This window comes from Halichoeres trimaculatus, unplaced genomic scaffold (assembly GCF_033239565.1).
Source record: "Halichoeres trimaculatus isolate MK-OKI-2021-1 unplaced genomic scaffold, fHalTri1.1 fHalTri1_scaffold_12, whole genome shotgun sequence".
In the NCBI taxonomy this organism is placed as follows: Eukaryota; Metazoa; Chordata; class Actinopteri; order Labriformes; family Labridae; genus Halichoeres; species Halichoeres trimaculatus.
In genome coordinates, this window is record NW_027437190.1 from 7,372,830 (window position 1) to 7,387,400 (window position 14,571).

General features: G+C 39.6%; 1 protein-coding gene across 2 annotated transcripts; it reads right to left on the bottom strand.

Annotated features, from left to right (window-relative positions):
• Positions 1 to 6,811: 6,811 nt before the first annotated feature.
• Positions 6,812 to 14,277, bottom strand: LOC141800893 (syntaxin-12-like). 2 transcript variants are annotated; one of them, XM_074683742.1, is made up of 10 exons: positions 14,031 to 14,277; positions 10,725 to 10,862; positions 10,570 to 10,639; positions 10,384 to 10,483; positions 9,364 to 9,501; positions 9,216 to 9,259; positions 8,601 to 8,706; positions 8,447 to 8,519; positions 8,281 to 8,363; positions 6,812 to 7,878 (listed from the first exon to the last, which is right to left on the bottom strand). In XM_074683742.1, the coding sequence occupies exons 2-10, from the start codon at positions 10,822 to 10,824 to the stop codon at positions 7,786 to 7,788; spliced, it is 807 nt and encodes a 268-aa protein (XP_074539843.1). In that variant the 5' UTR covers positions 10,825 to 10,862; positions 14,031 to 14,277; the 3' UTR covers positions 6,812 to 7,785. The 2 variants fall into 2 exon arrangements, with proteins under 2 accessions (XP_074539843.1, XP_074539842.1); XM_074683741.1 differs by having other exon boundaries at positions 6,814 to 7,878; positions 10,725 to 10,864; positions 14,046 to 14,275.
• Between the last annotated feature and the right edge of the window lie 294 nt (positions 14,278 to 14,571).

The following is a 14,571-nucleotide window of genomic DNA, read 5'->3' on the forward strand; positions in this document are numbered from 1 at the left end:
AAAAAAATGAAGCCAACAAAAGAAAGACAAAAAATCAAATATTCAACATCTTGCGATACATTGAAATCAAAACACAGTCAGTCTCAGTAGAGCATGCGCCCCATGTACAGAGGCTGGGTTTGTTCAGTTGGCTATTTGTTGTAAGTTATCCTCTTCTCTGTTCCTACATTTCCTGTCTCTTTCTCTCTAGTTGTCCTGTTAAAAAAGGTAGCAACCCACAAAATGATCATGTGAAATGCAGCCACAGTGCAAATGAGACTACAGGTGTCAGATTAAAGTCACCTTGTGTCCAACAAAAGACATAATAGTGCACAAGGGGGGAGCTGTCAAATCACTGACTGGACTGAAAGGGTTAAATTTGGAATTTTTTTTAAGCTGACTGACACAATTTTAATCGTGTAGTTTTGATTAGAGATGCTGTTAATGGATCAAGGCCACTTTGAGCAAAATAGTTTGTTTAATAAAAAGTGATGTTACTGAGTCGGCCTCAGCTGAAGTGTGATAAGAGGACGTGTTTCTGAGCAGATGAACTGATTCCTGCTCATTAATCAGAGCAGTGGAGGGTTGTGGGAGGTGTGAGATCTTTATGGACCAGAATAGAAGCAGCTCTCCCTTGGTGTGTGTGCCGAAGGTGACTTTGAGTGTTTCCTGGATGGTAAAGAGTGTGTGTCTGATGTATCTGGGGCAGCAAAGACAGACAGACCCTGGAGTACATTTGACATTATTTCAGAAACATATAGGTTGAGTCTGATGCCCCTACTGTTTTCATAGTGAAGAAAAACAGAAACAAGACTCATGAATGACCCTGGATCTGTGTTTGTGCATTCATTAGATTCATAAAAAGGCATTTATCTCTTCACAGACATCCAACAGCTGCTATTTACAGACAGTGTGTGTGTGTGTGAGAGAGAGAAAGAGTGACACAGTACACAAGTAGAGTGTGTCTGCTCATGTGCATACCCGCTTCAAGTGTGTAAACTGATAGCTCGGACAGCCACACATACAAAGAAGCCAATTAGCACGAAGTATGCAGGGAATCAAACGTATGTGGTCGGAGCAGATGTGTCCAATCAGACGCCTCTCTGCCTCTAATACACAGTCCTGAGAGAAATAATTAATCTTCTTTAGAAGAGCCCTGCTGTTGTCTGCCAGTGGTGTGCCTTTATTTTTAGACCCGGGTTCTCTAACAGGGCAGCAGTTGCAGGAATCTGGTCACGAGGGCTGGAGTTTAGTCCCACAAATATCAGCTATCAGAGCGTAAAAATATCCTCAGCAACAAACTTAAAGTCAGCTGGATCATTCCCAACACAGACCCTGAACCTTATATATGTGTTAACTTCTCATTTACTTGCTAATCTTTGGGTCTGATTACCTAAAGGTCTACAACGTTTCAGATTCCTGCAGCAGGTAAACAGGCTTCAATGCCTGCAACATAATCTTAGACGGATCTAAGTGTGTCCATGAGAAGTTCCTCTTTTTGTCCCAGACAGACATATTCATGTGTACTGCTGCTTTATCTATATCATTATTTAAAAAATCTAACGTTTTATGTACATTGTGTTTATTCAATATGTACAAAATGCATTTACTATAATACAGCCTTTGACCTTAGAGTTCTGACTTTGCAGACTTTTACCTATCTGTACCCACTTTCACCACTTCCTCTGCTTGAAGTCAACGTTTTAGCTAGCTACACTTTTTTTTTAATTCCCAAATCCAAACCTATGCAAGAGTGAGTCCTTATGTTTCTGTTTGTTCATATTTGCAAACACACACAGATGTAAAAGCAGTGGGTCACTAGCAGAGTGGGGATGTCATACGTTTATTTACCTAAAGCACGTTGTTCAGAAATTAAGTTGTTGAGTTGTAAATGAATGTGCTGAATATGCTAATATGTTAAAAAGGAGTCACAGTATTCTTGTGTGCATTAAGTCATACTGGACTTATGCTATCATTTCTCTTAACTAGCCACTACTTGAAAAGGAAAGGGTGAAATTAGCCTTATTGTTGTTCAGTGCTGTAATAAGAGGCTGTGCAGAGGTGTGCTCTCAACAAGTGTACATTTTTGTTTCTGTGTAGTGTTAGCACTGATGTTACAATTTGGGCAATTACCCTCATTGCTCAGCCATGTTGGAGATACGCATATACAAAATCGAATGGACTGAGACTAGAGTTCATGGCCAAATATGATTTTAAGATGTCTCATCTGCAAACAAAAATGTTGAAAAATGCTCAAGCTTATCAAGGAGGACTTGGCCAGCAAGAAGAAGAGGGAAATTGTGAGAAACTACAGCTAATGGGTGGGAGAGACCCATACGAGTTGTCTGGAATATTGCCATAGAAACCCTAGAGGAGCTTGGCTAGCCACAGTTTCCTCTGTTCTTTGGACAGTTGTTTGCACTTCTCACCCCAATTTGTGATCATTGTTGGTAGTCGAATATATCTTAGATATTTTTCTCTGTCCAACAGAGTAGTGCACCCAAAAACCCGACAATAATCTACCAATTTGCAGTACAACAATCCTGTATGCTTACAGGCTCAATTCCATTCAGCTGTAACAGTGCCTCCAACATGGCCGACTTCTAAGTTTGTGATGTCACCAACATTCATAACACTCTATATTTACAGCTTGTGAACTCCACATTAAAAAAATATAAAAAGTCAAACTGAAAGTCTTTCTTGGTGTGTGCGACTCTTTCTTTGACCCAAAAATGACTTCTATAACCTTGGAGTTCTGACCTGGCTGTTTGAATTCCTTCTTTTGTGTGTTAGTGTAGCTTAGCAGTGTAGGTTTCCTGCAACATGAGGGTTTGAATCCAACCCCACAGCACCTATCCTTTATGTCACTACCTACTCTGACTTTGTTTTCTGCTCATGCACTATCTTGTCCTCCAGGGAAGGAGCCAGGAATTCATTTGTGGGTGGGCCAGACAAATTTTGGCTGGGCCTTAAGATACAGAAGTTTGGGGATCATTAATTTAAGTACTATCACTATGTGTGGTTTTAAGGCAGATTTGGTTGCTTTTTTTCTTCTTTAAGTTTATGACAACCCTTTTGTGAGTATGATGTATCTACCTGCAGTTGCTCTTCATGGTACTGACCAAAGAGTGGCGCTCTAACGCATCAGTAGGCTGCACCGCTACAGTTCATTATAAGCTGTAAGAGCAAGGAAATTAACCATGTTTGAATAAAATAAACAAAAATCTACAGTCTTTCCAAAGAAAATGTTTACATGAAGCTGAATGTTTCATAACTTTTTTTGTAACATTTTATAATGCTCTTTTTAAACTGATTTTTTTTTCAAAATATGCATTAAAAAAATTAAAGAAAAGTTTAGAGTGGGCCTGTTATGAAGTGGGTGGGCCTGGGACCTTTGGGCCCCACAACACCGCCCCTGTTGTCCTCTCTAAACTAAAGTTAGAATCCTGAGAAAATATCTGACTTAGAGACATTTTGTTTTTCAGAGGGTTTTTTGTTTGTTTGTTTGTTTGTTTGTTTGTTTGTTTGTTTGTTTGTTTGTTTCTAGTTTTTTTTTTATTATTTTAGTTTGTTTGTTTGTTTTTGTTATTTTGTTATTGTTGTCGTTTTTTGTTTTGTTTTTTTTCAGGAAAGCTCCTTTACCACTGGAGAGAAGAAGCTATCTTCTTGAAGTCTTATCTTTTTGCTGATCATGTTTCAAATTTAACAAATGAAATTGACCCTGGCCTCTGGATTGGAGTGAGCTCCCAATCTGCTGCCAGTCTTTGTTTCCTGTCAGTGAACAGCAGTTATCTGCCTGGACTGTAAATTCCTTTAAATCTTTCCCCACAATCCACTGTAACAATGACTGCCAAAAACCCTACTTCTCACACAGTGTGTATCCACTGAAAGTTTTTGTTTGTCCCTGACGGACTAAAATTGTAACTTTAATAGTCGGAAGAACAGGTGCAGGTCCTTACAAGGAGCTACAGAGTGTCATACAAGATTTCTGTGGAGAGATGTAAGTGGGCTCCAGTGCGTGGGCGAGGTGATTTCAGGGTGATATCTGAAAGTAGGCAGCAGGTGAGAGTCTGAGAATCAGGTGGACTAGCATTAATCAGTCTTTAAAAAAAGACCTGATGATGAAATGAAAATGTGCATGGTCAAGATGAAGGCACAGGAATGCTTCCTCTTCCTTTTTGAAAAACTTTTCACCCTCAGATATCCAGTAAGAGGCCGGAAATTTGCCTCCACATGACAATAGAAACTCATTTCATCTTCAAACCCCTCATTAGAAGAGCTCCTGTCACCTCCTCTTGTAGTCATTGTGAGTTTTTTTTCCATCAGCTGCATAGAGCAGATCTGATGACGTATTGAAGTCTTAACGACAGTGGGAAAGAAAAGAGGGCTCAGATGATGGGTTCATCCTCAACAAAAGAGAATATAGAGAGCGGTCCTGTCCTCGTTTTGTCCTCTCCTGTCCCATTTAAAGAGCAGACAGGTGATTTTTATCAGACTCTTTGTCCAAGGTTTCCCCTTGAGATGTTTTTTCATTCAGGAAACATGGACTTCATCTCCTCTAAAGGCCAGAGGAGGAGGAGAGGAAGACGAGGGTACAAGCTCTGTGAGATGTTAAGATGCTCAAGGCTTCATGTAAGCGCTAAGACAGACAGACAGACAGACAGGAGACCAGCACATTTCATTAAAACACTGAGAGAAAACTGGGTTAGGTGATTTATCAGTTTTCAGAATCAGCATGGTTAAAATGTACTGTTGATCTTCCTGTCTGCTCCAAATGTGTATTTGTGTAAACTGTGTACAGTGCAAACACTTCACATCAGACATTTAATACATTTTTGAAAGATTGAAATTATTTTTTTGTAACACATTTATAACCCAGTATTTTTTCAAAATTTCATTTTATCACATGGTTTATCTTTTTTCTTTTATTTTCTTCATTTACAGCAACTTCATCAGACCAGCGCCCAGTATAAGATGTTTACCATCCCTGCCCTAAATCAATAGGATATTGCTTTTATATGTCTGTAATGGTTGATCCATCAGTCAGTGTTATCTCTTTAATCCAAATGATGTCTTTAACACTTAACTCTAGATATATTTGTTCTCCATGAATTTTTAAATGTCACATTTTAAGAAGAAATTGGTAGTTATAACGGGGTCCTCAGCGACCCGAGGTCTGTCTTTGTTCCCAATCATATTGGTTATAATATGGCCCTTGCCGGCCCTTTGGCTTCCAACTTGGGCCTGATTTTTTATTTTTTATTTTTTTTGTAGAAGAACGAATGTCATAGAAAGTCAAAGAGGCACAATGAAACTCAACTTTACGAGGACACCTGATGTCGGTGAGTCTCAGCCAATCACAGCCTTGTTTCATTGGTAACAGATGAAGTGTCCTTGGCAATGATCCAGAGTTCATGTTTTGAATCTCTTTTTTAACAATGTTTACAGTTGTTAACCAACATCATTGAGCAACTGCTTCTGTCATACCCCAGATGCACAGTTGGGTCCAGGGCCTGGGCCCCCTGAGGCGCTCCTTCAGCCACCCCCCTGTTCAGTGCTCTCTTTAGCAGTGGGCCAAGGCTCTTTAGAGGACTACACCAACAGGCGATGGAGTCAGATATTCTCTCAGTGAATACTTTGCTGATGAGTTTATGCTCTAAATCTCTAGAACCCAGAGGTAATGAATATTTTTATTTAATATCAAGTAGTTTCAAAAGTCAGATAAGTTGACTTTTCATTAATTTAGTATCTTAATGTCTCTTTTAAATGTAGTGTAGTGTCCCTGTTGTTTTTAAATGTAGCCTATAATGAATTTGAAAATGAGTCTGTTTTAAACCTGCCAGAAATAGCATCTCCATTAATCCCACAGTTAGTTCTTGAGTCAGTGTGTGTCAGCCTTTGATTCTCTTCAGCTCTGTTCTCCAAACATGGCCACCTCCGGCTTCAAAAGAGCCAAACTTCAACCTCAAGCCGTGTAACAGTGGGTGACATCACAGCTGCTTAACCTTAATTATAGTCTGTCTTCACATAAGACGTCCCTCAGTGAATCATGACAGGAGGGGGTGTCCTTACCTCCTGGTCCTAAGGAGATGTTGAGGACCACTCAGTACTTCTCCAAGGCAACAAGGCAGCTGTAACCAGGACAACCCTGATGTTAGCATCCTTACATCCCACCTGACTCTCATCACTCACCTTTGAGATAATCTGTCACCACTCAGGACGCTCATTCAGACGTCTCACTGTGATCTGCTGTTTCATTTAAGCATCATGAGTTACATAAACAGCTCATACAGATCAACATACAGTCAGATAAAAGGGCAGGGGGACAGGTAACGCTGCAGAGTCTAGATGTACTTTCAGATTTAAATAACAGAAAGGGTTTTCACTTCAGTGCCCAGGAGAGCACTACAGAGCTGATTTTACACTGTCCAGGCAATCAGCTGAGCTCAAGAGGTGAGGTGTGCTTCACTTACACTCATCTACAGGTTTTCATGTCTGATGTCGCCGCATGAAATGGAGTCAGACATCATTCTGAGTTCAACTACAGGTGAGGATTTTCTTTTATTGCCTGCTGTATGGTATTATATCCTGTCATATTGTACGAGGGCACTTTGAGTCAGCCTCTAGTGAACTTTTAACAGTTACATCACTGGCCTTATTTTTCAACACCAGGTTCCCACAACCCTAAAAAAAAATATAAAACAGTTGATACCCAATGATAAATGTTTGTTTTTTACAGTTTATAAATTATCTCACAGAAAATTCTCATTCAGATAAATATCTCATGTAAATGACTTTAATCATCGCTTTATATCAAGAAATGTGTTATTAAACAATTTAACTCTTTGTACCACGAAGAAAACAACATAGGGTTTATTTCTTTCAAAAACAAGATAAAATATGAAGAAACAGATTTTAAATAACGGTTTTAGTGGGAGATATCATGAAAGCTTTAAAAAACAAATTGACTTGGTTATAGAGGTATACAAAAGTTTACTTTCACACACTTGCTTGTATTTCCAAAGAAAAATCAATGATGTCTGTGCATTTTAAGACCAGTTCTAACTTAAAGATTATGTTTTTCATCGTTTTTGCTCCTTAACTAACTTCCAGAAACTGAATTTTTCAATGAACACGTCAGCTGTACTGGGACTGCATGCACTTCTCATTTATAGTACAAGACCTCAGTCTCTGACCATGCTTAGCTCTCCCCCTGGTGGACAAAATGGGACATTACATCAGTGCAACATCATCATCAACAGGTGTTATGAAGTCAAACTGTTACAGTGACAGATGCAGAGACACAAAAAGAAAACTAAGCACTCACATTTCTTTGTGAACACACAGGGTTGATAGTGTATGGAGTTACTGCATATAAAATTGTGCAACATTGCATAAGACACAGACCTACAGCAGAGGTGAAAGTTACTCTGAGGATTTTTCAAATGAGAGAGTGTGATTTGTTTTCATGAGTCTACTCCTGAACTCCACCCTCAGAGTCCTGAGCACCAAACCCTCTCAGACCCTCAGACATCAGGTGTGTGGTGCTACAGTGTGTGGGTTTAGGAAAAACAGGACGAGTAATCGCTTATCATCTAACCTCTCAGGGATTTCTGACTTCACAGTTCATGTTTGCTTTGTTCACATTTAGTTTTTTCCTACTGTTACTTGGACTCAGGATCAAACTCAGAGTCTGTGAGGGTGGAGATTAGGATTGGACTGTAACACATGCACACATACATAAAAACTCTCTGCTCAATCACACATACACACACATAGTCATTGGCAGTGGGGGGGGGCCTGTCCTCATTTGATGGCCTGCCAGATGATGATGATGATGATGAGGAGCAGGAGCGACAGCACCATGGCCAGTATGCACATCCTCTTACGAGACTTCCTCTGCAGACACAGGGCACAGGTCACGTTTTTACATCATCAGTCTTCAGCCAACAGTGGATTCACCTTCATTTTTATCCTTCATGCTTAACAGATTCTAATAACTGTCAAGAAATCATAAAATCATCCGTCCCAAGGTGCAGGCTGTCTTACTTCAACATTTCAAAGGACAGGAATGATGCTAGAATTGTTTTTGAAGAGTTTTAAAACCTTCCAATGGGGTGAGAGTAAGTTGCATGTTAAGTTTTTTTGTTTTAAGACATTATTCTCTGTTCAAGACACTTGATCTAGGTATCATTTTTCCCATTTAATATCTGGGTCTAAACATGTTCAGATAGGAAAATGATCTCCTCTTACACCTGTATCCTCTCCTTCACCTCTTCCTGTATTGTTTCTGTGTCTCACCTGGTAGTATGAGGCCTTCTGCAGCTGGACCGCTCCTCGGTCCACATGAGCCTCTGCTCCCTCCACATTGGCCTCGATGCTGTCTGTGAATCAAAACACAGGAGCCTCACATGCACGCTCACGTCTGAGAGATCAAATCTGTTAATCCGAGTGTCTGATCACTGACCGATGGTCTCTCCCTGATCATGGATCATCACTGCCAAGTCCTTAAAGATCTGGTTCACATCCATGATGTCGGCCTGAAGAGAGCAGAGTTAACTTGTGAACAGAAAATAGGTCACAGTGGGTTTTTTATTTTACTGCTGGGCCTCCTCTGATACCTCCAGCTGCTTGATGTTGGTCTCTCTCTCCTTGATCATCTCCAGGTCCTCCTCTGTGATGGGAGGCTCCTCAGTCTGAGTCAGGCTCTGACCCCACTCACCCTCTCTGCACAACCACACATACACACTCATTACACTTTAAAGGGATAGTTCTCTTCTCTAAGTGCGATTACGGTACTTGTGGTGTAAAGTCATTGTTAATAGGGATAGTGTTTATGTGTTATTTTTTTATGAAACCATTTTTTATTAAAAATAAGAACACTTGCTCAGATATCAATTTTTGCATTGTTTTGTTAAGACTCAGTGTTTAGAATATAGATAAGTTTTCATATACATATTCACTGAAATTATCACATTAACACAGATCCCTTTTTTAAGGATTTCTAAAAAAGTAAGAACAAACAGATCCTGACTGTTTGAAGTATGAGAGTGTGTTTCTCATGTCTCAGAGACATGCCCGATATATGTCCTCTAACTTTTCTCAGCATGTATCAGTTTATTTCAACAACAGGCTTTAATCTGTTCAAAGATTATTCCCAGGTAATAAAACTACCACAGTGGGCAGAGAATGACAAACAGGTTGAACAAAAGGAAAAGAGAAAAACAACAACATACTTTTCAAATGTGACCAGCTGCTCATTCACGTGTCCTCCATCTCCCTGCAGACATGAAGAGAAAAATCAAAGTCAGTACATCTCATGTTTTCATCTATGTTCAGTCATTTATTCAGTTTGATCGCTGTCTTTGGGGCTCAGTTATTCACCAGGCCTCTGGATCCAGCTCGAGCTCGGACCACAGACTCCTTCTCTTTCTCAGCTGCTCTCCTCTGAACCAGCTGGAAGTTGTTGAGAGCTGCAGAGAAATCATTCATCAGACGCTCTCTCCTCAGCTTCTGCTGCCTCTGAAGAGGAGAAAGGGTGGAGAAGGAGAAGAGATGTTCATTTTTTCTAGTTTCTCTAATGTATTATTTATGTACATATTTAAAGATGTTTTTCTCCTGATGTTCAGGCCATTGAAAATCATCTAACATGAGCGTAACACTGTTATATTTCCCCTCTGTGACGTTAACTAACATTAATTGTTATGAGGTTTATTTCCATGTTGACAAGATTAATTTTTTCACTCAAATAAACCCATGATGTCTCATTTAGATAAGCTTAAACAGTCCAGTGATGTTATAGTTAGCGGAGAATTCACCAGCACCCAGATTTAAAGGGTGACAAAGTAACACTATCCTTTAGAAACTCAAACCTTTGGTGTTTAACGGTGATGTTAACATAAGACACAACTCATATTATATGAGGGGGATGCAGAAAGACCGACAAATTGACAAACATTTTTCTGTCACGTGACTTTAAGAGATGTTAGACTTTCCACGCCTACAGATCAGTGTCTTTGAAGTTGATTACACCGTTCAGATCCAAGTTTCAATAACATCTACTCAAAGGACAATCAATGGACAAACCAAGGATTCACTGGGATGTGATCACTCTGAGGTGGTCTAGGACACATTATTCCTCATTTTCATAACATCTGTGTCTTTATCTCATGTCCCATTAATGCAGGTTTACATCTAATATCTCTCACTCTGCAGTACACAAATATTGAGCTTGATCCAAGTTTAAAGTTTCTCTCTAACACAGATTAAAAATAAAAATATAAAAACATCAGACTGTTTGAGATTAACAATCTAAACCTATGGGGAAAAAAATGAAGACTTTTGTTTGACACACTTTGATCCATAGAAGACAGTGCTGCAGACATCAAAGCCTGGTCACCTCACCTGTTCAGATGGAGACAGTGGTGGAGGCAGAGAGCCGAGCTCCTTCAGGTGTCTGTTTGTCTCTTTAGCCAGCTGGTTGGTGTAGTGTTGGAGCTGCTGGCTGCACAGAAACACATACATACACACATTGTGAAAACTACAGCACACAGACTTAATCTACCATAACAAAACTAGACCAGGACTCACAGCTTCTCCTGCACCTCCGAGGTCTCCTGCCTTGTCTCCAGCTGGTAGAGCAGATTTTTGATCTGACCCGCTGCCAGGAAAACAGGGACAGCTTCAGTAAAGTGAAATCTTACAGAGGGGTGTCAAACTTTGATATGAACAGTGTCTGCTCTCACAGTTCTGGCTGATCTTCTGGATGTTCGAGCTGCAGGTCTGAATGAGGCTGTTGAAGTCCCCAGGCTGGGACCAGCTGCTGTCTGCTCGCATGTAGGACATCCTGACTTCAGTTCACCAGCCTCCAAACACGACCTGAAATCTACCATGGGAAGAGAAGAAGACACAAGTTACACTCTCATGTTGATGCTTGAAAGCATGGATGGATGGATGGATGGATGGATGGATGGATGAATGGATGGATGGATGGATGGATGGGTGGAAGGATGAGCAAATGGAAAACACTTTTTTTAAGTTTCCTGAAGGAGCATTTTTGACTAAAATGGTTTCATATTTGTGGATGGATAAATTATTTTACTAATTATTATAAAACAGTAAATACTCACCGCAACAATTTCATCACAAGTTGTCCAACGTAATAGTTAAATAAATATTTGATGTCCTTTGAACATCACACGTCCAACCATAATAACATCATGGTAACATTTTTGTGACAACTGTCATCATAGTAATTCATGTTTTAATTATTACAGTTATACAATTTTTGATTAATGACCTCTTTCCTCTGTGGTCTCTCTGTTGATAGTTTCTTAACTTCTGTAACAACAACTAATTTCTCATAATTACATCAGTGATGTTTGATTTATCAGAATTTCACATGAAACTAACAGCTTTTAGTTTCCTTTAGATGGAAGGGGAAAATGTTTAGTTAGGGCTTATTAAATAATGTTTCTTCTTATTTTATCTGGTCACCATTATACTTTTTTTCCCTCAATAAACACAAATAACTTTGTTACTCTTGACTGTTTGATTATGTTCTGTCTCTTCGATGCGAGCTGACCTGGGGTAACACACCGTAACACACTCAAAAATTATAGATATTTTTTCATTATGAAGAGGGAGCTCAGAGCAAAACAAATAAAAATACTTTTTCTTCTGACTCCTTCTTCCTCACTTCAGGTCTACCGTTCCTGAAGCTCTATCTATTTTAGGATAAAGGTAATGGAGCAGATTTTACTGACTGAACTTCCTCTAGTGACAGCTGGCGCTTGAAACATGGAGCCAAACCCGAGCCATCACGTGGATTAATCTTCTGACTGATCATCCTGAGAGCAAAACCAACCGCCAACTGACCAAGATATTCTACCTCTGTATCTTATCGAACCTTATCTCAGTGTGTTGTTATTGCAGTCAAAACTACTGTCATGGAAGATTAAACATTGAAGCAGCACTGGTTAAATCATTTCGCTGAAGGTTCACCAGTTGTTATTCCCACTCTTAATTCAAATGGTCTCAATCCTGTTAACCACACATTATTAATGCTGCTTCCAGGTTTAATTCAGAGATTAAAGAAAACTAACTTGTTTGAATTACTGATGCTAAAATTTGCTTCCGTTGCCAAAATACGTGTGCATCTTTGTTGTACAAACTAATGTTGACGGACAAAAAACACTTTGGGTCTCTTAAGTGTATTCCTCTGTCCACCACAACTGCACAGTTTTTTATTGGTTGATTAAGTGGCTGTTGTCTCCAACTGACAGGTGGGAGCTGCTAGTAATCTGCTTGGTGTCTCCTCAGTTATTACAGTTCCTGAACTAAAACTCTAGGTCATGATTTTGATGTTGGAGCCTTTTGAAGACTCGTCAATTTTAAAATAGATAAACTATCTACAGAAAATATCCATATTTTTATTTAAATCATTTTTTAGAGTTAGACTTTAAATTTAAATTTACTATGGATGGATAGATGGTTGGATGGAGTTTTGTTAAGTTGAATGGTTAGATGGAGGGACAGACAGTTGGATGGATGGATGGATGGATGGATGGATGGATGGATGGATGGATGGATGGATGGATGGATGGATGGATGATGGATGGATGGATGGATAGTTGTATATAAGGATGATGGATGGATGAATTCGACAGATGGAACCCATTAACGATTTTGTTGTCTTTTTTGATGTTTTTGGAAGGAACAGAAATGAAAAGAGGAGACCCCATTAGAAGTTACCATGATCTCTTTTTACTGTTATTTGTTGGTTGATATAACTCATATTTCTTACAAACTTTAGTAACAGTTAAAAATTTACAGTTTACCTTTTCAGTTTAAGGTTCATTAAGATTTGAAAAGCGATATATTCATTAATTTTCTGAACCTCTTATCCTGTTAAGGGTCGCTGGTGGCTGGAGCCTATTCCAGCTGTCATTGGGCGAGAGAGACAGAGACAGACAGACAACCATTCACACACACACTCACACCTAGAGACAATTTAGAGTGTTCAATTAACCTGGTGAGCATGTTTTTTTGACTTTGGGAGGAAGGTGGAGTACCCGGGGAGAACTAACGTATGCACGGGGAGAACATGCAAACTCCTCACAGAAAGGCCCACCAGCCAAGCAGGATCAAACCGGAGACCTTGTAGTGAGGCTGCAGCACTAACTGATGATATTTTGTTTCACTAATTATTAAAAGACATGAAATACACACTGTAACTATTTCATCCCTATTTGATAATAATAGTTCAATAAATATTTGATGTCCTATGAGCATCACAGGTCCAACCATAATCACATCATGGTTACAGTTTATGACAACTGTCATCATAGTAATTCATGCTTTATTACAGATGTACAATTTTTTTTTAATTATTGACCTCTTTACTCTAGTGTCTTTTCAATGAAAGTTTTATTGCTGAAACAACAACTTATTTCTCAATACTATTAGTAATGTTTGATTTATAAATATTTCACATGGAACATCCAAACACTTAAAAAAAAATACAGCTATTGTTTCATCATCAAAGTCGAGCTCAGTAAAACATGAAAACCCTTGCCCTCCTTTCCTTTTTCTTCTGACTCCTTCTTCCTCACTTCAGGTCTACTGTTCCTGAAGCTCTATCTATTTTAGGACAAAGGTACTGAGGCAGATTTTTATTGACTGATCTTCCTCTAGTGACGGCTGGAGCCTGAAACAGGGAGAAGGCGCCCGGCGGGAGCCAAACCCGAGCCATCACGTGGATTAATCTTCTGACTGATCATCCTGAGAGCAAAACAAAACGACGACTGACCGAGATATTCCACCTCTAGGCTATATTGTAGATTTCACATTTCCCAGCGTGTTGTCATCGCAATCACAGCAAATATCACGGAGATTCAACATTATAGCAGCATTGGTTAAATCTAGATATACCAACAGAGCGTTGTTATTCAGCATTTATAACAGATGAAATCACTGGCAGCTTCAGATCCGTTCACATCACATCACATCACGGATAGCTTATACTGATGTGAAAAATAAAATCAATGCTTATAATGATGTCTTACTTTACTGTAAATCTGCTCCGGCACTGTCTGCTGCTCCTCAAGTATTTCTACACCACAATAAACCCAGCCCGACTGACGTCACACGCTCACCGCACTAATCCGACGTCAGTTGACGCTGACTGAAAAATCAGCGTGATACTGGGTCCAGAATCAGCACAGAGAGATGATAAAGCTCGAGAACAGCGAGTCACAATGCTTCTTCAAGTCATCAACACACACGGAGCAGCTTTTCTGTTCCTGTCTGTACCGACGGAGTGTGTGTAACGGTCCCGGTTTCTCCCTGTGGGAATAAGTCAGCCACATGACTTTCAGCTGCCTCTAATAATAAGCCATGCAGCATTGTGCAGCCGTGCACGTGACAGCAGGGAGAATTAGCTCGTTACAGGGCCATAACCACGGTGTTTGGGTGAGACACACTCATCCTGGACTTGCATATCTCTGTATGTTTGTTGGTATTTTACAAAAATCTGTGCATCAAGATGAAGTTATGTAATGTGTAACATTGTTCAACTTGAACACCAAGAGT